The 25,617-nt window shown below is 41.4% G+C and overlaps 1 protein-coding gene across 22 annotated transcripts in view; it reads right to left on the minus strand.

Moving 5' to 3' along the window:
- LOC110987635 (uncharacterized) overlaps positions 1-25,617 on the minus strand; it is a 41,763-nt gene that overhangs the window by 13,467 nt on the left and 2,679 nt on the right. For 20 of the 22 annotated variants that reach the window (XM_087132774.1, XM_087132765.1, XM_087132771.1 and 17 more), the window contains exons 1-15: positions 15,964-17,208; positions 12,217-12,364; positions 11,236-11,849; positions 7,851-8,046; positions 7,276-7,430; positions 6,687-6,844; positions 6,389-6,575; positions 5,810-5,934; positions 4,997-5,185; positions 4,426-4,563; positions 4,100-4,248; positions 3,799-3,900; positions 3,112-3,239; positions 2,215-2,464; positions 1,176-1,299 (exon numbers count right to left, since the gene is read on the minus strand). In XM_087132774.1, coding sequence (XP_086988900.1) covers positions 1,176-1,299; positions 2,215-2,464; positions 3,112-3,239; positions 3,799-3,900; positions 4,100-4,248; positions 4,426-4,563; positions 4,997-5,185; positions 5,810-5,934; positions 6,389-6,575; positions 6,687-6,844; positions 7,276-7,430; positions 7,851-8,046; positions 11,236-11,849; positions 12,217-12,364; positions 15,964-16,996 — 3,696 coding nt within the window. In that variant the 5' untranslated portion in view covers positions 16,997-17,208. Of the gene's footprint in view, positions 1-1,175; positions 1,300-2,214; positions 2,465-3,111; positions 3,240-3,798; positions 3,901-4,099; positions 4,249-4,425; positions 4,564-4,996; positions 5,186-5,809; positions 5,935-6,388; positions 6,576-6,686; positions 6,845-7,275; positions 7,431-7,850; positions 8,047-11,235; positions 11,850-12,216; positions 12,365-12,904; positions 13,253-15,963; positions 17,214-25,617 lie in introns of those variants that run through there. The other 2 variants (XM_087132775.1, XM_087132776.1) reach the window with 2 other exon arrangements.

A 25,617-nucleotide genomic window follows, 5' to 3' on the forward strand; every position in this document is an offset into this window, starting at 1 on the left:
TCTCATCAACTCACCAGCATGCTCTTATCTCATCAACTCATGGGCATGCTATTATCTCATCAACTCACCAGCATGCTCTGATCTCATTAACTCACCAGCATGCTCTTATCTCATCAACTCATGGGCATGCTATTATCTCATCAACTCACCAGCATGCTCTGATCTCATTAACTCACCAGCATGCTCTTATCTCATCAACTCACCAGCATGCTCTGATCTCATCAACTCACCGGCATGCTCTGATCTCATCAACTCACCGGCATGCTCTTATCTCATCAACTCACCGGCATGCTCTGATCTCATCAACTCACCGGCATGCTCTGATCTCATCAACTCACCGGCATGCTCTGATCTCATCAACTCACCGGCATGCTCTGATCTCATCAACTCACCGGCATGCTATTATCTCATCAACTCACCGGCATGCTATTATCTCATCAACTCACCGGCATGCTCTTATCTCATCAACTCACCGGCATGCTCTGATCTCATTAACTCACCGGCATGCTCTGATCTCATCAACTCACCGGCATGCTCTGATCTCATTAACTCACCAGCATGCTCTTATCTCATCAACTCACCGGCATGCTATTATCTCATCAACTCACCGCCATGCTATTATCTCATCAACTCACCGGCATGCTCTGATCTCATCAACTCACCGGCATGCTATTATCTCATCAACTCACCAGCATGCTCTGATCTCATCAACTCACCGGCATGCTCTGATCTCATCAACTCACCGGCATGCTCTGATCTCATTAACTCACCGGCATGCTCTTATCTCATCAACTCACCGACATGCTCTGATCTCATCAACTCACCGGCATGCTCTGATCTCATTAACTCACCGGCATGCTCTGATCTCATTAACTCACCGGCATGCTCTGATCTCATCAACTCACCGGCATGCTCTGATCTCATCAACTCACCTGCATGCTATTATCTCATCAACTCACCAGCATGCTCTGATCTCATTAACTCACCAGCATGCTCTTATCTCATCAACTCACCGGCATGCTCTGATCTCATCAACTCACCGGCATGCTCTGATCTCATCAACTCACCAGCATGCTCTGATCTCATCAACTCACCGGCATGCTCTGATCTCATCAACTCACCGGCATGCTCTGATCTCATCAACTCACCAGCATGCTCTGATCTCATCAACTCACCGGCATGCTCTTGGAACGGTGTTTCCCTTTCTTCTTTTTCTTCTTCTTCTCATCTTGCTTGTCATCATCAGCCTCTGGGGCGGGAGGGGCCTCCGACTCAGAGGCGCTGTCACTGTCACTTGAGCTGTGGAGACAAGAGGTGTTAAATAAAAGTGGGAGTACCTGACATTTCAGTCCTAACAGAACCTAAGATGCCTTGAGAAAAATTCTGTTAGGATTGAAACGTTGGGCCCTCTAACTTTTTGATACATACAACACAATGAAAAATGGAAATTTTGCTATAACTTTTAAGAATTTGTCCTTACAATTTTAGCATGAAGTCACCCACATGTATTACCAGCAAAGAATATAGAGGCTGGTGGGGACCATTTGAACTTGGCACACAGTGCACATGTGACGACTGTACATATACCAGTACAAGAGACGTTGATCATGTGTGCTGGGTGTGGCCTGTGCATGGCGTGGATGAACTTGTATGTGAGTGCTTATGGTATGTTCCTACCAAGGAAACATTGTTTCTACGTTAAAAAAATAAAAACACTCACTATCTCTTGTTCCTGCATGGAACACATACCCAAAGTGATGTGACGTCCTCTCTCTATGAGTTTACATAACTTCAAAATGAACATTAATACTGCATGCTCTACCATATAATTTGTTGAACTTTCTATTCCAAATCAGTCTAAATTAATTCTGTGACTTGGTTGGCTCTTAAAATCTTCATGTTTAAAGTGTAGAAGCAACTCGTCATGTCACACCCAAAGTTTCTTTGCATACAAACTCTGTAGAACCCCATAAAATTAAGACCCCCCTTAAGACCATCACAAGACTCCACTAGACCATTACAAAACTAACACAAGACCATCAGTCGGACGTCAAGTCACAAGCTATCCAAATGAACTGCAACAAAAGCATTCCTATGTTATTCACCCTAATACTTGCGACAGGTCTTGTGACAGTCTTGACTACAATGCTGACACTTTTCACACAAAACAAAGATTTTTCCAGGGAAAGTTCCAAGCTCTTGCATTTTCCTTACTCTGACTCTGTGAAGTCCTTCATGGCGTGCAGATCCTGCAGGATGCCGATGCACCCCTGTATAGTCTCTGAGCTCAAAGCGTCAATCATGCGCATTGTCTCTAGTCTCCCTTCCAGGCTGCGCACCAGCTGACCTGGTTTGTCATGGCCACTGGGGGGCACTTTGCTTGGTGCACTGGGATCGTTCAGTGATGCAACTTTGTCAGTTATTTCAGAGGAGCTCAGTTTGGCCTGAGAATTCGTAGTACCATCTGATATGAAAGATATGATACCAAATTGTGCATACCTCAGCTTAACAAAGGACCTAACCACTTGCAAGACAAATTTTGAAAATCTGGAAAAATGATTTTTAAAAAATGTGACCAAGTCCAACAGTTATGCTTACGGCTGGAAATAACATGCAGACCTATGGAGGTCATTAGCTAGAAAATGCAGCCACTTCCCATAGTCATACATGTTTACTGTTTGATGCGGCCAGCTGATTCTGGCACAACCTGCTTCATACATCTTTGGCTTTGATATCTCCAGGCTAGAGATAATGATGCCTGTTCTCAATAAGTCAGCACTCAGGGCAAATGCACTGCTAACAATTGCTGAAAATGGTATAAGGACACCAGACCATTCACAAGCATGACGTTGCTGATTGGAGGTTGGCCCTTATTAAAGCTAAAAAACACCAGTGCACTTTATTATAGTCTTGGAAATTGAAGTTCCAATAGCTACACATATTGTAACAGTGCTTGCTGGTTTCTTGGAAGTTCAGACACTGAAACTTTGTCTTAATTTGCATTTTTATGAAAGATGGAATGAACCATTTCAAAGGATGGTGCAAACATTACCACATGGGGCACTATGTGGTAAGTCTAGATGTTTGGGAGTACGAACAGTTCACTGGTACCTTTGTTCTTGTTGTCTTGGGCTCCCTTGCCATAGGGGGCTAGCAGCTGCTGGGGCAGGAGGCCTCGGCTCTCCAGGACTTGGTGGGTAATCTCTCTGGTCAGTTCCAAGATGAGTTCGGAATGGAGGCTGGTAAGGAGGGGTGGAAAGAGATGCAGAGGTCAAGTGGTACGGTTGAAAAAGACGGGTGTTTAGTTGATGCTATTCAATTCTATTTAAGCTCAGTAAACCAAGTCATTAAAAGTCAAATTTATGGTTTTGAGTTATTTTAGAGGATTTGGCATGATTATGAATGACTTTGGAGAACTTGTCGGTACAGTTGGCGTATAGTCACCATTGCTTTGCGTAATGCTTGGTCCTTCAATATTGTTCATGTCATACACTGCTGGATCTGCAAGAATTCGGGAAAGTTCCTAGTGAAAACGTCGTGGGGTTCAGGGGTAAACTAGAGAACGCAGAGGAATGGTTTTCATATCTGTACTCCACTGAGGAGATGAAGACTCATGGTTGAGGGCAGAGAATGCAAAATCTTGTGGGTAATTCCTCAAATTGGGAGGTTTGAGTTCAACCTGAAGGATGGCAGTATGTTCTCAGGCAAGACACTTTGTCGCAACATTAATCATCGGTTTCACACGGATTGCTTAGCTTCCATTGTTGCTTGAATGATATACGCACTGGTTTGGTGTACCTTTTGTTTTCTTGCGCCTTGTGATACACCATAAGGGCTTCGCAGAAATGACGGCCGAGATCCTCAAAGTCGGAAAGGTTGAAATGACGAGGGGTATCTTCCCTAAAAAACAAAACAGAGAAAAACATTTGTGTGAAAGTTACACTTAACTTCTCCTTAGCCAGGCGGTGATAACTAGGATGTGATTTTAGATACCTCTAATTACATGTATTTTGTTCAAATTAGTGAACAAATCCAACAAGAAATTTGAAGGATTACTGTCATTATTGTTATTATTTTTTTATATCTAGTGCGCTCTTACCGTCTGATATCCTTGGAACCACAGAAAGTTGCCTCCATCGTGAAAGAATTATTGATCCCGAGCTCTCTCCACATCACCACACGGCCTGTTGCCTCCTTACATCGCTTTACATGGAACTTGCAGCCGTGGAAGGAGAACTTGTCAGGGGCCTACAGATGACAAGACAAACATAAGCATATTATACTATATATAAACATATATAAGCTGCCAACTGAATTTCCCCCAAAAAAGGGATATAGGTACAACTAAGGGTCCACGACGCTTGTGTCCATAAGCAAGATGTTTTCTCACAAATGCTTTTAGTAGTAGAGTGTTAAACAACACACCTCACGTGCCATGAGGAACGGGAAGAGCCTTTGGTAGAGGAAAGAGGCAGCATCTATCTCTTTGCCATTCTTGTCACAGCCATAAATGAAGACGTTGTGCTTGCGACTGTGACCGTGAAGATCACAGTAGACGAGGACCTGTTATCAGATATACCAAAATTACAGCAGTTTTCATTATAGTCTATACGTGTATGTTAAGGAACTGGGTTTGTTGCTATGACCTTGAAGGTGACAAATGACAAGAATGTGAACAAAGGATGTGAACGCAGAACGTCCACTGAAATAAAGGTGCAAATGACGAAGGTCATGAATAGAATAATACAATTTCAGGAATCTTTGACAGAAATATGGAACATAAAAGAAATGACAACTTTAATAAGGGCACCCAAAATATCCATTAAATCCATTTTGTAGGAAAAAAGTTTGAAACTACATGAATAGCCTAGAGGTAGGTGAAAATATGTTAAGTGTGGGCCTGTAAAGAAATACGCATAGCCTACTCTCCCAAGGAAGAAAAAGATAAAAGGTACTAGATGGGTACCATGGGGGAAAAAGAGGATTTTTTTCAGACCTCTGTCTCTTTGGAGAAATCCTCTAGCATCTCCTTAGTATGCCAAACTGTTGGGAACGACTCCTTCTTGGGATGGCGGAAGTTGCGATTGAGGTCGCGACCAGTGAGCGAGCAGCGATAGTTGCCCACGATGACACCGTCTGGGTTGAGCATTGGGACGATTTTAAAGACAAAGGCTTTCCTGAGGTCCTGCAGACAGATCAAGAAAGATCATGAAAGATCAAGCCTTGCTCAGACACACTCTGAAACAAAGGGGCCATTGTTGTAGTCGAGACCACTTAAGACTTTCACGAGAGCACACAACACAAACACATGACCTCCAGTCTGATTCAAGCCACAAGCTATTCGAATGAACTGCAACAAAAGCATTCCTTTGTCAATGCTCACCGTGTTATTAGTGCCTATTTTTGTGCCTAGTCTTGTGCAGGGTCCTGTGATGGTCTCGACTACAACACTGAAAGGGACACTTGATGAAAAAGAATGCACCTCAACCGCTTGCACTTTCAGGGGCGTGTCTTAAGCCACTGTGGCTCACCAGGCCATTGGTTATCTCCGGTTTCCTTGGCAAGAACAGACTGAGAATATTTTGATTCTTGCCTGAATGGGATGCCAGTCTATCGCAGGTTGCCCACCTGCTAATACCGTTACCATATATACTCCTGTTTGGAGAGAAGCTAATGGGATAAAGTGGCTTGCCCAAGGAGAGGACATAACTTGTGACCACCCCTGACCCTCTGATCATGAATGACAACTCCTAACTACTGGGCCACAGTCTGCCCCTCCAAAGGGATCTGGAGCACACAAAAAGGTTACCTTGGCTACAGGGTCTGATCCGGTAATGTAGTCCAGAAAGCCCTTCATCACCCAGCTGGCATTGGTCTCACCTGGATGGACACGAGCTGTCACCACCACACCCCTCTTGTTAGCAGTTTGCCTTTCTGGAATCACAAAAAAACAAGAAAGAAAGCTGATTAGAAGACTTGTCATTCATGAGTTGAAGGTACTTCCTCATATTTCAAGAGTCAAAGATGATCAGCAATTAAAAGGCTAGCATATCTCTTCTGTTAAATTTAGTTCCTAGAAACTAGTCAGTTCCAAAATATTTAGTCAGAGGGTTGTTTTTAGAGGGTATCTTTTCAATACCTTGTAAGCTACTGATATGTTTTTAATGCAGTTGACATTATAGCAATTTTCAATACAAATGTATGCAAAAAAAAATGAAACTTCAACAACTAGAGTAATCCTGATTTTTATCCATTCCAGAATGACACTCATATGTTAAAATGCTGAAAAGGCAAGTCCCCCCTCAAAACGGTTCAAGATGCTCCACATATACCATTTGCTGTTGTATCTCTTGAGAGAACAGTTGGATGAGTGGAGAAAGAGGCTCACCGGTAAAGTTTGTGACAGTCAGGAGAAAACAGCTATTGCCGGCTCGGCTCTCACACATGACCTCTCGTTTGGTGCAACGCCGCCTCTCCGGATCGGACAGCAGGTGGTTAATGTGCTCCCTGAGATCGGTGAAGGTGTATGGGTAGCAGTGTGCAAAGTAACAGGTGTCGTTCTCATAGGCAAACTCCTGCAGGATAACCAAAATTTAGCGCAGTATTGGAGAAATAGTTAAATGCTAAACACAGATCAATTAAGGTCATAATAGTCAACACGCTCTCGTAATTTAGGTTTATCTCACCATCTGCCAAGACAGTGTGTAGTAAACCATGTCCACATGCAGCAATGGATTTCGATGAAAACCGTTGCTTCTACTGTAGTTGATATGATGACCAATCCTATGCCAGCCAAGATTGCTCTTTGCTGCCTCACGCTCCGAATACATCAATGGTCTCATGCCTACATGTACAAGCAGTTGAATGAAAGTACAACATAGGTGATTTGGGGTCAGGTGCATGTGCCATCATCAGAAAAACCTGTCTGGCATCCTGATCAATGTACAAAGTTGGATTGCCTGACATTAAAGTACTCGTCAATGGGAATTGGTAGCAGCCGTCAGCCAGTAGCTTACATGTAAATGCATGTAGGCAAACATGTTTCTACTCAGCCACAGCTGTAATATTCAGACATAGCCTAAAATTGCTACAGATCTTGGCTGATCTGAAGCTTTTCTCTGCTTATGTTTTCTGCTTATGTGGATACTGACAATTTTCACATGGGCAACTCACTGTCATGTACATGTACCTTCACTCAACATGTTAATAAAATGAAATTTTCTTGCTCAATGAACTTTCAGTAGCAAGGAGTCGTTTCTAATATACCAGTCATACCGTGGTTGTAAAGACTGTCTTTCTTTAGAAGATTGACGATATTGAACTTGTAGGTAATGCCAGGGATCATCTTTTGCACCCTGAAGTAGAACCACTGGGTGTGCCTGGCAGTGTAGAGGTCTGTCTTAAGGATCAGATCATACTCAAACTGGCCACTGTGGGAAACAGTAAAAAAAAAAAATCACTAAAAGATTGAACAGACTGAATGTTCCATCCCACCAGTTGTATTCGATAGTCCTCACATTTTTGTACAAAACTGTTATCTCCTGGAATTTTCTGATTGTACTGTCTTGAGTCTTGCAACATCAACCACTGCCGCGACCCATTCTACAGGATAAACATGTATACAAACTTGATCAAACTTGGGCTGTTATGCTCTAAGCAAAGTAAATGGTGGATAGAAGTGAATGCTTCGAAATGAAGCCAAAGGATTTTGCAGGATCTGGCAGATACTTTTGAAACAAATAAGAGTTTCAGTGAATTTCATGGCTGGACTGAGATCAATGAAGACATTAAAAACTAAAAGAATGATGACGATAAAACCAGAAACAAGTTTACAAGATGAGCGGACTCACACTCTTCGGGCCTGGCGGAGATTGCCTGACTCAAACCGGGACTCAAACACCAGACTAGGGGGACATCCTTCGGGTACAGAGTGAGGTATTGTGCCCTTGGAAGTACGCTCAGAGTCAAAGATGTTAATGGACGTAGCTTCAAAAGGACGGAACCACTTGGTGCGTTGACTGTGGACTGTGCGGCTATTATCAGGGACTAAGGAAATTAAAAAACAGAAATGAACCTGCTACAAAGATATGTTACATGTAACATCCTGTTTTTACAAAAATTGTACTGGTCACTAATGTCAGCAAGCATTAATGAAAAAAAAACATGTTTAACTTAAAGTGACAGCGCCTTCTTCTTTGTATAAAGTCCTGCAGCTGTGAATGAACAATTTTTTTCAATATTTAATTTTCCGCAAATACTATGTTAACATTGAGGCCAGGTTGAACCAACACTGGTCGTTGATTACATGTACATGTAGCATGCCTTGAGACAGCGCACTATGGACTGCTTTTACAACTTTTAAAGTAAAAAACAGATTTGATCAGGAACAAAAAAATCAACCCCCTTCTCTCAAGAAATATGAAGATTACAATAAACTTTGTCAAGTTTGTGATTCATTTGGGACTTGAAACTGAAGGTATTACATTGTACTTTTGCAAATTTAATTTACCGGTAAATAGGTAAGCTGAATGGTAACGTTGCTAGGTACATATTTATATCATAATTCATAAAGTTCGATAAATCTGTTTCCCCTTTGAGCAAAATTACCTCTTGTCTATGAATACATTGTGATTATTGCCCCAATATCAACTACAGAATTTTCCCCCTGGGGGTCACAATGCAAATGATTGATGATCTCCCTAGATTTGACGGAAGGAATAAATGGTCAGGTTTTTCGAAGGAGGGCAAACAGAATTTGAAGGGTATGCATGATGCATTGTCCTGATGTCAAGAAAAGTCAACATCTGAGGTCTGCAGGTGGGATGTCTCTGTATTTACAAACATGCAGAGGAAAAAGCCTACTGAAGTTTTTGGCTCGTAAATGTGTAAATGCATGCAACAGCAGTGCCTCAAATTCATGGTTCTGTTTATCCTAGCATACTGGTATACATGTAAATTGTGTGTATCCACCTTTCTGGGCAGCCTCACAGTACGGTACTGGGGTACGAACTCTACAAACACAGCACACAATCCATGGGCACACACAATGTGCCTAATAAAGTTGTATAAAACCACCTTCAGCCCAAATTTGTACTTGTAGTTTCCCTAAGGTTGTAACAAACGCCGATGGCACGCAAGACCTCAAGATGCAGACAGTCGTGGAAGAGATGCTGCCTTACGTCATTCCACCAAAAAATCTAACAAAATGGTGTCCACAACTCGGAAAATATTTGCATAAAATGCCCTCCTTAGGTGGCAGTAACACCTCTTGAAGCCAAACTGATACCCCACTTTGATGTACATATTTTTTGTTTGTTTGTTTGTTTGTTTGTTTGTTTTTTTTTTTGACGATTTGGGCTGCATAAGGCCTATGCAAGTGGACAAAACAACACTGCCATGCCAGCGTGCATGTTTGTATAGGCTGCTCAGCAACTCAACGCAGACAGTCAGCAAAGTTGAACCAGGCTCAACTTTGCCGATCCATCTGAAGCTGGTTTGCGCATACGTGTCTGGGTTATTGGTGCATGACACTTCTGTTTGACGTGTTTCCATACATGTGTATGTCTGTGTTGCAGTTTGCATCTTGACTGCTCTCTGCATTTCTCAAGTCAATATGGAAACCAGGCTTTATAAACGTAAGTGGATGGAAGATTCTAACTGACAAGCAACAGTGTGCAGACCCATGAACTTAGGCCTAATTCATTTGTAATATGCTGAAATCCATCCAACGGTTAGAACTGCTTCTTGGGATCAAAACCAAACAAACTTATGCAATCAAAATTAAATAAGGACAAGAAACTACGTTTTCCAACAGGGAAGGAACTGTGCTAAGGTACTGTACCTGTATATTAATACTCTGAGAACTTTTCAGTGTGGCCAAATTTTGTTACCTTGGACATGAGGTACCGTATTAACAATTTTGGTACTTCATAATTGAACATGTACAGCAGCTGATTGGATCAAAGTACATGTCGCAATGATAACAGCAAAGTCATGTGTTGATGGGTTCAGACTTTGAACTCACTCTGTACATTAGTTGACCGGTATTAAAAGTACACTGACCCATTTACGAGCTGTAGGGCCTTAATCTTGGTTTATACCACAATATGAATTCTAGAGTTCTGGGGCATTTTGCAGTGAGGAGTCATATTGTATCTTATAGACCGTGCCGAAAAATGCTGCAAAATCTTTCAATATCTCTAAGCAGACATGAAAAGATCTCAGAGGGTTAAAAATACTTACCGGAAGTTAGAAATCTCTTGTAGGGATTGGTGACAAATTAAAGTAGCCTAAAAGTGCATCGATGTACATGTATCGTGCATTACCGGTGGGTTTCAGACCTTTCCAAATACACGTAGGCATCATAATGCACTCTAAACACCAACCTCTAATTGTAAAGGTTAACTTCAATTACTTGGGTGAAGATAAGCTTCCCCCTTTCATACACAATAAATATCGCAACTAACCCGATTCTAAACGAACTACTGTACATGAGGCCATTAAGCTGGAGATGACAGAGCTCCTGAGATATTAATTCCTCAGCTCTAGAGTTCTAGGGTCCAACCCATTTCATTGGAGTGCTCTCATGCATTTAATAAATTAGAGAAATGTCCTCCAGTGCAACACCGGAGGGCAATATCAAATAAGCTTCTGGAATGATCAATGTCGCGGACTGTTCAATTTCTCAGTTTCAGTCATCTGTTTTTCCCTATTATCCTAAAGGGAACCTGATACCGTTACATGTATCTTTCATTCACAACTGTTTGTTTTACAGGTGAGAGCAAAATGAATGATATTGACATGGTCTAGGTCCAATGCCTTTGTAAATGTACATGTATATGTATCGGAAATAAGTTTACTATGACAGAGCTTTCCATTGTCTGTGTCTTTCCCTTTTCTAATGGAAAAATTAAAATACTAACCGAGCAAGGATTGAGAGAATTACCAGTGATACGGCACTCATTGTACAGGTTTTTCTGCATGATTGGAATCACTGTCTTGGTGTTCAAAAAGATACAAACAATTTCACAAACTTAAATGTAACGTGGCCAGACCTTTACAGGCTAAACTTTGTCAAATACCCACTTGCCAGTATAAGCAGCAACAACAGCAAATCCTATTTTGGTGTTCAACTGGACACCGCACTAGCTTACACTTTGCTGGTCATTTCAGGCTACTAACGCACTACTGGTGGCCATGCTCACCAGTGAATAGTTACCAAAGCAACCACCTTACCTGCATCAGCGAGCAGTTCCTTCTCTTGAGGAATGAAGTTTTGGTGTTCGGGTTTGGGATAGAGTGGCCCGCACTCTGGTGGCCAAAATGGCCCGTCTATTGTCAACACTACGCCGTTCTTATCTTCGTATTTCCCGCTACCCAGCTTCTTCAGGTGGCTCTTGCCTTTCCGGAGGGCTGACTTGAATCCCTCGGCCGTGTACTGCCGGAACATCTTCCGCCGGACCTCCACCACGGTCCGGGCCTGCTCTGAGTCCATGTCTGACTCCTCGGAGAGGGAATCATGCTCCCGAGCAGTTGTGGCCAATATGCCATTCTCCCCAGTGCGGTTGTCATTGTGATGATGCAGTGGGTGTAATCTCCAGCTGCTACTAGTACTGTTCTGATTTCGGTTGGCCGCCGTCGTCGAATCCCCACTGTCATCCTCAGTGTCACTGTCGTGGTAGTTACCAGGTTGCAGGGTGCCAGTGAGTCGCGAGAACCGGTTTTGTCGGTTCTGGGAGTCACTGAAGCTGTAGGGGGTTTCCGGCAAATCCCAGAGTCGGTGATGATGGAGGTTGCGTAGGTTGGGCAAGGTCTGAGCATAGTTGTCACATTCTTCAATACTTATAGATCTGTTTGAGGTGCCATAAATTAAATTAAATTTCTGATGAACACAGTAAATATTTTAAAGGATCATTTCTACGGAATTCTTTAGTCTTTCACACTCTTATCTAAGCATTTTTTACTACAATGTTTACGCTACATGCACCTTTTCATAAAAAAAAATCTTTTACACGTACATATTTTCTAAAGGCTCAAGCTGGCATTCCAAAATTAATCTGCGTAAATTTGTGTAAAGGCTACATGTATGTGAAAACCTGCCTTTGCTCAAGCACCTGTGTGGATTCATAAACGTACATGTAGATGTACTGGAATGACTCAAATGGATACGTAAATCAGGATATATAGATCCTGCATGTACTGTGGTGGGGGACTCACGTTTGTTCTCTCTGGATTTGTTTGAGTTTGGCTTTGTGACGATTACGTCTCATGCGCTCCAATGGCGGTGTCTCCAAAGCCTCACGGACTCGCCGTTCAAGCTCCTCCTCAATCTGCTTCTGGACGTCACGCTTCCAGGATTCCGGCTCTGATGGAAGAACACAATTGTTAGAGCTTGTAATTTCTTGTACAGTCTGGAATCAAACATTCAAATAGTTTTTGAATTCACATCTGGAAGTGAATTACATGGATGGTTAAAGTGAAATCCTTTCTGATGCATGTCAGAATTTTTTTTTACACTCATGGCCTTGGAAATTACCCCCAAAAAGGTTGAGAAATAAAACAAAGAAGAAAACCCTGGCCTCACTGCCAGGCCTTTTGAAAAAAATAATGAAATGTTTGCTGTAGCTGGACAAATACATGTGTGTGAGTGACACTTAGTGAACACTGGTGTTGTGTCTCAAGAAATTCATGGGATTATCACAAGGGGTGAGAAAGCAAAGATTAGAAAGGATCTGAAAATCACAAAAAAGTCTAAAATAAGGGACAATTAGGCGTAGGCAGGGCAAAGAAACATTAGCAATGAATGACCACTACAGTGCTTCCACAAACCTTTAAAAAAAGGAAAATTACAGACAAACAGTTTAAGATGTACATGTACTTTAAATAAAGCATGCAGCAAATTTACTTGAGAAGTGATGCACCAGTCCGATGAATTTATTCCAGGATTCTCCGTGGTCATGGCAATGTCCCTGAACCGACCGAGGAATCTGCACAGTGCTCGTGGTATCCATGCCTTCCAAAAACTGTCCACTTATATGTTAATGTATCTTTTGTTCTGATGTTTTTGTCCTGTCCAACGTTCACAAATTCCTCTGACGTTACTGAAGACTGGAAATCAATGTGGTAACACTAACAATGCCTGTGTTGCTGCGTCCTCCAGTGCAAAAAACAATGCGCTGTTGCTATCATGTGTGATACAACCAACACCAGTCTGCCACGACAGAGAATTCAATTTCTGCCAGTTGTGTCAAGCTCTCCCAACGTGACCCTAAAAACATACATGTATACATGTAAGGTGGACACAGCACCCATAAATTTCCATGACTTTCATCACCGTTAAACCTACGGTAAATGTGTGAAACCATCTACAGTCTGCAAAGTGTTATCACAAGATTTCTGTTAGGTGCTTATTTCCCCCAAACAACCCTCTTATCAGAAAATCTTTTCTGCTCACTGTGACCAGCCCCAACTACCAGTAACTCTCTTGCATTTTTTGATTGCCTGACAACTGCTTTGTTTTCATCCACTCGTCCTTGCTTGTCCCAATAAACTACACATATATATCCCTTTCCAGCAACCTTTGGACTGTTAACAAAAGTTCACAGCTGTCACTTATTAAACAGACTACTTTAAGACAGAGGGAAAGCCTGTCCACAAGAGGGCAGTATTGTTCATTCTCTCAGCCTGACGAAGCTGAGGTTACACTGAAATACAAAAGGTAAGTGCAGACCCGTCCGTCTTCAGTTGGTGCAGGAAGGTTCAACTATATTGCATAGATAATCACACATGTAGGAATGTTTCACTACTCTGAGATTTGTGTGCACTGTACATTCACCTGTAGCAACATGTACAGTACATGTATACAACCCATCTACCAGTACCCTGTAAATACATGTACACAAATAGAATTCTACATGTACGTGTACATTGGCAGCAATGAAGTTACCGGTACAACTGCATAGCAAAACAATAATAAAATCCAAGATGCAGCACGTATATGCATACCGCTACCTGCAGATACTGTGTACTGCAAAACAACTACTGTATACATGTACATGTACACAGCAAGTGACCACTGGAGAAGAAATAGATTCAACAAGACTCCTCTATAAACATGTACAGTAAGCACATCACTTCTGTTGAGACTGCTGCAGTTCCAAGTGCTAACACCACAATGAGATGCTCTGCAAGGTTCTGCTGTAATCCAAGTTGATTCACACGTTGGGTTTTTAAAGATCCATATGAGAACAAGTTGTGCGTCAGGGTAGAATAGATTCAGTTGAAACTACACTCAGCAGCATCAAAGCACTGGTACAAATGAGCTTCCACAGCTGAACGATGGGATCTTATGCACCGGTGCATGTACATGTAACTGTACACATGTACATGTATGTACGGTAGCACTGTACATGTACCGTATATCTACTGGTACTTGTAGCCTAGGCCTACCGGTATGTATTCCTGACAATCTTTACCACAGCAAAACTCAGAAAGTGTCATCTGATACTAACGCAAGTAGGGGGGGTACCCAAGCAACATTTTGTTCTTTTTATTCTTGTTTGACGGTTGGGTAGGAGTAAACAAAAATTGATACTTGCTGGACAGAAGTAGGGTGAATTAGAGGACTGACTCCTTTGTGGATTTAAGTGTCTGTGTTTACCAGTCGGGAAACTGAAAACACATGAATGTGTGTCCTGGTCTACCGGGGCTCGAAATCTGAAGGACCCCTTTTGTCAAAGATCAACATACAGGTGTTGATTAAAGCCTTTCAGGCAGCATGTCGTTGTATGCGTTTGGGGAACTCCGTCCTTCAAATCAATGCTTGGTGACTTTGATCCAAACTGTGCAGGAATTGATAATGTTTGCCAAAGATCTCACAGACCGAGGTGGGTTATTTGCAGAATTGTGACAGTTGGTAAATTAGATGTCTGGAATGGAATGCTTTGGTTGTTTTTTGAAGAGGTGCTAATGGGATGTCTAATAAAAATGGTCACGGCAAAAGTAAACAGTTGAGGGTGAAATTAATTACTGTAGATTTTACATTGAACAGTGAGAATGCAATCCAAGACAATATCATAGAAGAGTGTTGGAGAAACCAATAACAGCTGTGCTTGGACTGTCAATCAACAGACTCGCTTGACCAATAAGAAATTACAAAATTGTAAAGGTACAGTGAGTGTATGTACCGGTACATGTAACTGGCTGCAAGTGACCACATTTTACAGCCAGAGTAAAGGCAACTCACAACATTCACAGCAGAGCTCAGTACTGGTACCAGTAGATTCTAAACATTCATACAGTACTTGCTACCACTCAATTTGCAAAGACAGTCTCAGCATGACTGTTTTTGTAAATTATAAATGCATTTGATCAAATTTTTGTCCCCGAGTTGCAAATGAAAGGTACACGTAATGGTATTTCATCGAATACACCTGTGGGATCCACCAGTGTTGTGGTCGAGACTATCACAAGACCCCACAAGACACTCACAAGACCAACACAAACCTCCAGCCTAAATTCAAGTTACAAGCTACCGGTATTCAAATGAAGTTAGAACCCAAACAAAAGCATTACTTTGCCATTGTTTGCCCTCTTACTTGTGACTGGTCTTGTGATGGTCTTGACCACAACACTGGGATCCACCGTCTAGGCTACTGATTCATTTCAATGCCAAGCTGACACTGGTTAAACGAGGGTATGAGTAGTCCAGACTACTGTATTATCAAGCACAAAAGCATGGCTTCAATCCATGCCACATCAGTTTGTCAAGGATTTTTCAATTACAAAAATACAAAGCAAACCTTTTTCTGTTCCTTCAAATCAGCTTTGGGTAACTCTCAGGATTTAGGATAACATAGGCAGACCAACCACTTTTGGTTTAGTTTACATGCATGTACACGTACATGTAGTAGTTTTCCTTAAATTAGGGTTAACGAAGTCTAGAATTACATGTCCGGTACCTACCCACAACTCTATCCTTCATGACCACCTCTCTCTTCTGTAAGGATAACCGCTGTATCTCCTGTTCCATGATGGCCCGCATCCTTGCCCCATTCTCCATCATCTTCATCATCCTCTCTTTTCCCTCCTCCAATGTCCTCCCCGTCACTTCATTTTCCATGTCAACTGTTCTTGTGCTGTTGGCATTGATGGTCCTGCGAGCGTGCCTCTCCTTGGTGGGCGTGGCACCCTGGGACCCAGCCCTGTGTGTGGGAGAGGCTTTGTGAGTTGGTGACACTTTGGGCATTGAGACGGATGGCTCGGCCGTTGGCCTGCGTATGGGCGAGTCTTTCGGAATGGGCGACTCAGTGGAAACGGGCGTGGCCGTGTATGTACATGTAGCTGCCTCTTTGTAAGTGACAGGCTCTTGTTGATTAAACACCTCATTGGGGATGGCTGACCAATTAGGCACAGATGACTCTTTAGACAGGTTTGTCCATTGGGAGTCGCCATCTAGCCTAGGTGATATTTTGTGAGTTAATGAATGTTTGGATGACTTCTTAGATGATTTCTTAGATGATGATGTTGTTGAGGTGGGCAACACTTCTGGAACTGCCTGCTTGGATTTCCTGTTCTCAGAAGCTGACTTTGATGGATGCATCCTAGAATGTGGTAATGACTGTCTGACTCCATTTCTGAGATGATCCTTAGGACCATCTTCACCAATGTGTACTGCACGATGATGTTCTATGGGAGATTCTCTTACTGGAGGTGCCTGGGTAGGGCTGCTTACAGTGCAATGTGCTACTGGGTGTGCCTGGGCATCAGGCTGAACTAGCAATGGCTTTTCTCCAAGGGGTGATTTCCTAGATGGGTGAATCTGGGTTGAACTTTCTACGGGACTTTGTGCTACTGGGTTATCCTGGGCATTAGGTGAAACCTGAAAATGTCGTTCTGCGGCATGAAAATGAGGATGATCTTTGGAGGCTGAATAGAGGGATGATGGAGGATGTTCTCTATCCTCCTCCCCCAAACCTGAGGTCAATGACCCATCCATTAGGCTCCTATCCAGTCTAAAGTCTCACAGCCACAGTTGTGACTGTGATGGTGTCACCTTGACTTGTAAGATGCTACATGATGCAGCTGGCAACTTGTCTGACAAGCAAGGGCGCTGTCCAACATGGTGGCTATCTGAAGATTAAGCTGCAACCTGTGGCATATTGGCACCGTTACCAATACTTGGTGTCCATAACTCACTCAGTAACCAGAGTTATCTGTTGAGAAAGCAGAAAATATTCAACTACCGGTATTAGTAGTATTCAGGGAAAAACAACATCATTCATATTAAATAGTGTACATTTAAAAGTTCACCTACAGTATGTGCAGTGCATGTCTACACACATTTACAGAGACCTTTGTGAACTTGATTTTTCTTGTAAATAAACAAGATGTTCCACAAACAATATTTCTTCCAAATTTTTAATCTATCCATTTTTGTTTGCCACATGTACCTGTACAGTGTGTATGGTAATATACCTGAAATTGTCTGCCAACATTTAAGAAACGTTTCTTGAACTTTATCAATTAAAAAAACATCAATTTGTTGGTACTAGTACATGTACATGTAGCTCCAACAAAACGATGTTCCTACAGTCCACTGAACCGGTACAACAAATTGCTACAACATGCTGCGACACAAATGGTTGTGCCAAGCAAAATACTGCGGGAAACCAGTGATAAGAGATGCACACTGAATAACATCTTTTTTTTGCCAGCAAACTGTTTCTGCTTAGCAGAGATTTTCAGTGCTTAGGCCATGTCCGAAATAGGCTTCCATATGTACCACTGCATCTGTTGTTACTAGTAGTACATGTACCGGTGTGTCCGCGGATAGTTTCAACAGGGTCTGCTTTTTTTTACATCACAGTCGTGTTTTTTCCTCCATTCCAAGTGGCTGCTAAAACTATGGTTGGCGGGTGGTACAGAAGTAAAAGCATAATTCTCAAACTGTTAAAAATCCCATGCAGATATCAGAAAACCAGCTACATAATAATACACGTACATGTGCTATTAAATTTATACCAAATGAAAGTACAACCCTATTTAAAATCAATGAGACGAATGTTCTTTTTGAACGAATTGGAGGTAAAAACGAAAACCAACCAAAATTTCCATATTTCTGCATGAACGTTGGCTGCCCATACAAGTTGTAGGCAAAATGAGAGTGGTCTATACATGTACATGTAGGTGCAAACCTACACGACGTACATGTACATGTATGTGCAGCGTACTGGTGCATGTACCGTACACATGTACATACTGGCAGTTGTCAACAGATTCAGATACAACCTTACCAAATAATCTGTGTTAAACAGCTTGGTGTGACATCTCAGCCTGACTTCACTAGGACTTTTACAAACTTCACCAGATGCACTTCATGTACATGTACAGATGTACATTATTTGTATGAGAGTTTGGGGCTAAATAACAGGCCAAACCAGGAACAACATGGAACCCGCCTACACATGTGCTTCCCTACTACAGTTGGTGTCCAAGCAACGACACTGAGTCCTGAGTCCGGGAGCAGGGCTTATAACCTGATTACGCTGTAGATTTGGATACCTCGCCTGTAGCCATCAGCTGAAGTCTACAGGTCTCTGCCAGATAGTCTATTGTTGATATTGATTGGTTGGGCTTTTGTATGGTGTATATGGCCACTTTAGGGGGTTTGTTAGAAGTAAGGGGTTATTTGAGTGGTTGTCAGATTGCCTTTGCCATTGCACTGGCCTGGAGGAAATGAGCGGGAAATGTGTATTCAGTTGGAGAAAATTGACTGTGAATGGAAATTCAGTTGGTGACATGTGCTCAGTCGAATGAACAGGAAATAAGGTGTGTGAAACCATGCACACCTGATAGAAATGTACAGTGAATGAAAAAGTTCAAATTGGAGAAATGAATGGAAGCTACCGGTACATGTTCACATATCAGTACAGTACAAGTAGATGCAGAATGGATAACTACACAGTACGTAAAAAAAACTTCAACATGTCAAAAGCGATGTTATTGTCCCTTCCAACATGCAAACATGAGATATCGGTACCGTGCACGATATGGGGCCAATGGGTACCCCCCCACATGTCCAATCCTTATACACACTCTAGACTATTTTACCTAACACATCCCCCCTAGAAGTCTGTAAAGAATTCCTGAGATTCCGATCAAACAATGACCAACACAAAGGTGGGGGGAGGGTCTCTCCGCCCCATATCTTGCATCATAGGAAACTTGATCGATCAAATCTGTACATGAAGTTCACCTACACTGTAGTAAACTCATTGTTTAAACTACATGTAATTTCAATAACTTTATGGATGTGAATATTTCAGGATAAAAACTGGAGTGCCTTTCTATTTTTAGTTTGCTGAACTACAGGTCTCGGTATAAGCTCTTTGGTTTACATGTACCATAAATTCATTCCCAAATTCAAAAACTGATGCAAAAGAAACAGCAAGCTTTACACTGCTAAACCATACCGGTAGCATTTAGTCAGTGGACAGTAGAGCTTTACAAACACACTACAGTACATGCACCGCTATGCATTGATACATTTGCTACATGTAGTCACCATGTGAGGTTTCTGAATCTCAATAACAACAGGCGGGCACAATCCTGCAACCATCATGAATTAATACCTTAAATCCAATATATACACAGTGCCCCAGCCCTCCATGATGTAACTGTTACCAGTAGTGAGGATTAAGTTTTAATCCACACATACCAGTACCACACGATTTGCATGTAACAGTGAGCAGTGATGGAAGTAGGGGCACCTTGAGTAAATAGCCACAGGCAAGTGACCAGAGAGAATGGGAGATTAACAAACTGCCCTGGTGGGAATCTAGAGATTAGGGACTGAATTGGCACTTAGGATTAGCACTTGAGACCTGATTACATGACAGCCTAGCAGCAATCCATAATTCTTCAGCTTCAGTCTCCAATGGGCCATTTACCACTGAAGTGTTTTGTTCAAGGCAAGTTGCAATGTTGCCCTGTGTTATGCTAGTTCTGGTAGGTCATGTCATTAGCCTGGTTTTCAAGTGTTGCTCTTGCAAGGTGTTGACAAAACAGGGTGTTCTGTGCAATTTAATCCAAAACTTAATGTAAGCAAGCAGCTATTTACACATACATGTACATGTACCATATGGCCTAGATGAATGATACTTTAGAAAAACTGCATACACGTAACTGGTTGAAGATTTTCTCCAATATCCATACCACAGTAAAATGAACTTTAACTAATGTTGATGCAGTCTGGGCTGACAGTTATGTTTTGTTTCCTTGATTAACCAGTCCTTGAGTTGATTCATACATGTATGTATTTGGTTAACTTTTCATTTCAATTATCTTGAGAACTGAGACAAAGCTTTTATGTACATGTACAAGTGTATCAGAATTTCTTTGAGATTTTCCAAAAGAGCACCAAATTAATCAGAACAGACATAGGAAAGCATGTAAACAGTGGCAGAATGTTCAAGCCATTACACATCACTTATCAGGGCCAAATAAAATTTGATCCCCTGCGTGTAAACAATGGTCTTGGTTGCCATAGCAACAGCACAGGGCGCAACCATGGCACCCACTTTACTCAGTGAGGTCAGGCTAAGGTCCAGGTAAGATAGATCTGCCAAATGCAACTTCAGGTTATGCTAAGTTGCTACATGGAGGTACCGGTAGGAAAAATTTGTCAAAATCTTCTCTTGTTTGTGTGATTTCTCCAGGACTGCTAATCTTTGTGCTCATGGCAATATCATGAGTATAGGTAAATGTTTATGCAAACAGGACTATTTCAACTCTTAGTCATGAAGTCGAAGAGAGAAAGGTTCAATTTTCTGTGCTGAAACTTTAGCTTTTTTATTTGATTACTAGTCTCTTCCATGCTTTCACTTGCCGGCATGTCGAAGATGGGTGGACAAACTGTAATTTACCGTAACGTAAACCTAAGATCTTTGGCAATACTTTTAACTGATGAGAGAAATTGAGAAATGATACATGTATACATGTCAAAACATTTGGAGTCAGGAACCAATCAAAGAAATGATATAATTTTACTCAACAGTAACCCACCTCAAGGAACTCTGTTTGTACAGACATGTTTTACTCTTGTTCTTTTTTGGTATTACATGTAGCTACACCGGTAGCTGATCAAGATAATGGCAAGATTACATGTCTAAGTACAGCTCATCAATCAAATATCACTAAATTTGATTTTATGTTTTTTCACAAATCTTGGCAAGATGTATTCACGGGGTACTCATCCCTACACATGATGATGTGCATGAAGAAGCCCAAAGAGTGATGCAACAATGCTTACAATGCCACCAAAACTAGCCATGGAATTGCCCATCTACCAGTATATACTGTACATGTATGTAGTCATTTTTCTCAACAGCGGAATTACTAGCAAGTCAAGTGGCCTTTTAACCCATGGCATTGTTAACCCCAGTTTACCCAACTACCGCACATGCATATGGATTTTTTTTCATGCATCTGTCGAAATTTACACTTGAATATTTTAAAAGTTGTTTTGTGAGACATTTTATGCACAACAAAGGAAACTGAATCTTTGCTTTACTGTATACAAGTAGGTACAGTACCGGTAGGCCTACAGGTTCTGGTACCGGTACATACATGTATATCTTTCAGTGCAAACATTTGGCTTAAAATAATACATTTTGACAGAAAGAACTAGTCAATCTTCATGAAATAAATTTTTAACTTCTCTTTTCGACTTCATACCAGTACATGTCCTGTTACTGTGCACATACATGTACATATGCAAATTATACATGTATGTAACGGTAAATCATGTACTTGTACTCTTATGTACCGGTACAGGGGAGGGGAGTGTGCAGCAAGCAAAAAGCAATGATAAAGTCCAGTGTCATTATCAACAACCAAGCAAGCGAGGTCGTTGTTAGTATGAAGTTGCTTGGGGTGAGCAGAATTTCTAAGCAAACTTTCTGGAAACCCTGACATTTTGGCAGAAAATCCATCCACTCTTGCACACTGCTTATTCCACGCAATACTAAACAAAATACCGTAGTCCTGAGGAATTTCATAACAAACACATTTGGCAAAGATTTTTCACACTGTACTTCAGAAAAAATGATGAGACCATAGATATGTAAATACAGGGTACAACATTACAAACTGGCTTGGGAGCCCACAATGGGTCACTTTGAGACGCTGGTCGCAGGAAACATACCGATTCTTTTTCAAGGTGCTGCGCATGCTCACATATGATGCAACATATGGGGTGGACAGAACCCCCCCTCTGTGTTGGTCATTGTTTGATCGGAATCTCAGGAATTCTTTAGACTTCTAGGGGGGATGTGTTAGGTAACAATAGTCTAGAGTGTGTACATGTATAAGGATTGGACATGTGGGAGGGACCCGTCGGTCCCATATCGTGTACGGTATCCATGCTCAGAACTGGTAAACAGGACTGGTACCAGTAGGTTTGTCACTACCGAGTGTCTCAAAGTCTCCCATTAGCTTGGTAACACTGTAGTGTACCAAAAACACACTGCCACTTGCCCTTGCCAAACTTAATATCAGCTTCTGCCACCCCCTGACTGCTACAGGTATGATGCTAGGGCAGAACAGTAAGGAAAGAAATCCAATCTGATGGGATTTGCCAAGCCTTTTTAATTTAAGTACTGTAGCAAATCAGGGGGTGACATGAAATATACCCTTCCAAAAAGGGGTTGCCCCTTTTAATCATTGTCAGAAGTACTACAAAAAGGGGTTGCCCCTTTCAATCATTGTCACATGTACATGTACTACAAAGACACAAAATTTGGCAGAACAGCGACTAATTACGGTAATTTAACAAATTAATGCCAATTTGTGGCTTCAAGTAACGGTACATGTTTGATGTACATGTACATCACATGTACCGGTACATGTCATGTAGATTGTAAAAATTAAAGGTGATTAAGGTAGGATGTGGAGCCAGGGAATATCTCAACAGTACCAGTATACTTTGGAATCATGTACTTCTGCATTGGTGGCAAGAGGGACAGCAATTCAACAGACAGCAGAACCAGAGAACCCCATTATTGCTGCTGTGAACCTGAAATATTTCATTGCAGTCATTCATCAAAAAAGTACGGGTCAATCCACTGAGTAAAAAATCAGAGAGTTCTGTACGTGTAATTGTTGGAGAGAATGTGGGGAGTTCTTGGACGGGGAGGGATAAACTTTACACTGTGAATAGGGAGACACACAACTCTGATTTCTCAGGTTCTCCTGATTTACCAAAGCAAAGTTTGGACAGAGTTCATTAATCACCAAACTCGCCACTAGAATGCCAGGCATTTCTCCTGGTCTCAGAATGACAACGACACCCGGCATTTCTGTAAACACTTTTTACAACCACATGCCAGTGCAACATTACTGAAAAAAAAAGAACTGTACAACCCTTTCAACAAATACATGGCTGCCATTGTTGCACTCGTTACCATGGCAGCAATTCAACAACTGGGCCAAAAAGTCAAGCCAACAACTCTCACACAACTCGTATACAATTGTTAGATTCTGATTTTTACCAGTCCATTACCCTGAAGAGATGTGCAGGTTTGAGTAAACTCTAGGTCTCAGGGAGTAAGGATTCTACTCACCTGTTTATTTCTCCTGCAAGCAGACCGTCAATTACAATGTGCAAACACAGTAACAAAAAATATCCCATCCTTTTCCACAACTCAAAGAAGTGTGAAAATTTCCCAGAGCAATAACTACCTGAAGTATTCGGTCCAAAACATGTTTAAAAAGGAAAGTTACATACCAGTACAGCATATACATGAAAAGCTCTCACTAAAGCCACCAGGTTGGTATTACGGACCTCTCTGTTATTCTCCCGGTGCTCCTTTTTGTTCTTTTTTTTGCCGTTAGCTCTCAACTGGTGAGGCCATATTGATTTTTTTCCCTTTCAAGTCTGATAGAATTGCCAAGGACTGGCTGTGGTAACAGTCAATATCTTTCTGCCACCAGTGTCAATGGTGATTGACCAAAGCGTGGTTTGTTGTTATCTAATAAAGCATACTCCGGCATGGTGAGTTTTAAAACAGTTTGGGCAACTGAAAGGCCTTCAGGACCTTGTAATAAAAGTTGATTTTTCTTTTCTCAGCTGAACTTGCACATAGTGCACAAATGTACATAACCTTGTGTACAATTTACATGTACCAGGGGTGCATACTCTAACGGTGAATAGCAATGTACATTTAAATGCACCATCTCTAGACATGTTAACATTCCTAAGAAACTCTGATAGTTTTAGACCAGCTGAAGAACTACATATGTCCACTGGAAGTCAAATCCAGAAAATTCAATTTGTGAAAGCTGCAGAATCTAGATCTAACGTACCTGTACAGACGGTCCAAAATTCTTCAAATAAAAAACAATTCTGCCTGTCAGATCTTCAACCTTTGTGTGAATACAAGACTAGGAACCTGGTAACAAAACATTACACGTTGACTCCTTGGCAACCAACAAAACACAAGCCAATCGCACTAATTAACTTCCTTCTTCACTCCCCTCCAGTCTGCATTTACAAACTCATCAACGAGTCAACAAAGCAATCAGTTCACCAGGTACAAGTATGGTACCTATAATATGGGAAAGCTGTTTAAACATTCCACACCAGCACAGCTCTGACATACCCATTTAGATTACATGTACAGTAATTAAAAATTTACTGTGTGATCAATACTCAATCAGGGCATACCAAGAGAATACTCATTGAATTGGCAAATCCTTTTCTTAGAGACTTGATTATACATTTATTACTACATGTACCAGTAGTCTTGGAAGCAGTGACCTACATGTACCGGTACTAACCTGACAAGCGGAGCTGAGGTTACTAAACTATGAGTACAGTACATATACTCAGTCATAATATGTGTTACATTACAATTTAATTTGGTTGAATCTGCTAAAAAGTGAGGATGACAAAATCAAGAATGCTTTGAGGTTTCACTGTGTATGGTACCGGTACATTTACATGCCTATTGTAAGCAACGACCCAACAAACATATCACAAAATGATTACAGTTTATATGCAACATATTAAAAGATAATAGAGCGAGCTCACTAAGCAACACATTATTGCAACGTAAATAGTGAGGGCAAAGGGCAGAGTTGCAGAAATGTGTCACATTTATTGATGCACAGTACAATGTATAGTACATGTACATTGAACTGGTACATTTTGCTGGCTGTAAACATGTAAGAAGTTCATGTACATGTATATATTGTAAGACGTTACGGTAAAGTTACTTACATACATGTATGAGTCCCACTTTCACCATGGTTATACTGTGAGTTACCAGTAATTATTAGGTCCAGTTCTTTGATTGGAGCATGTCTTGAAACCTGACAGCCTCTCTGTTCTTAAAATTTATCCCATTCTTTTCAAATTACATACTTTTCCTTTGTTATAAACCACAGAGTGAATTTGACGACACAACAATCTATCAAAAGACAAATTACATTTATCTACATGTAGAAATTCATTCTACATCTGCACATAGCCAATACATGTTTAACAGTGTTGAAATTAATTCAAAAGAGGAAAGTTTATGTGAGAAGGGGTACACTGAATATAAAAATGTGCTTCAG

The sequence above is a fragment of the Acanthaster planci genome, linkage group LG02 (genome assembly GCF_054643075.1).
Source record: "Acanthaster planci isolate LZ-2023a linkage group LG02, COTS_SCS, whole genome shotgun sequence".
NCBI lineage: Eukaryota > Metazoa > Echinodermata > Asteroidea > Valvatida > Acanthasteridae > Acanthaster > Acanthaster planci.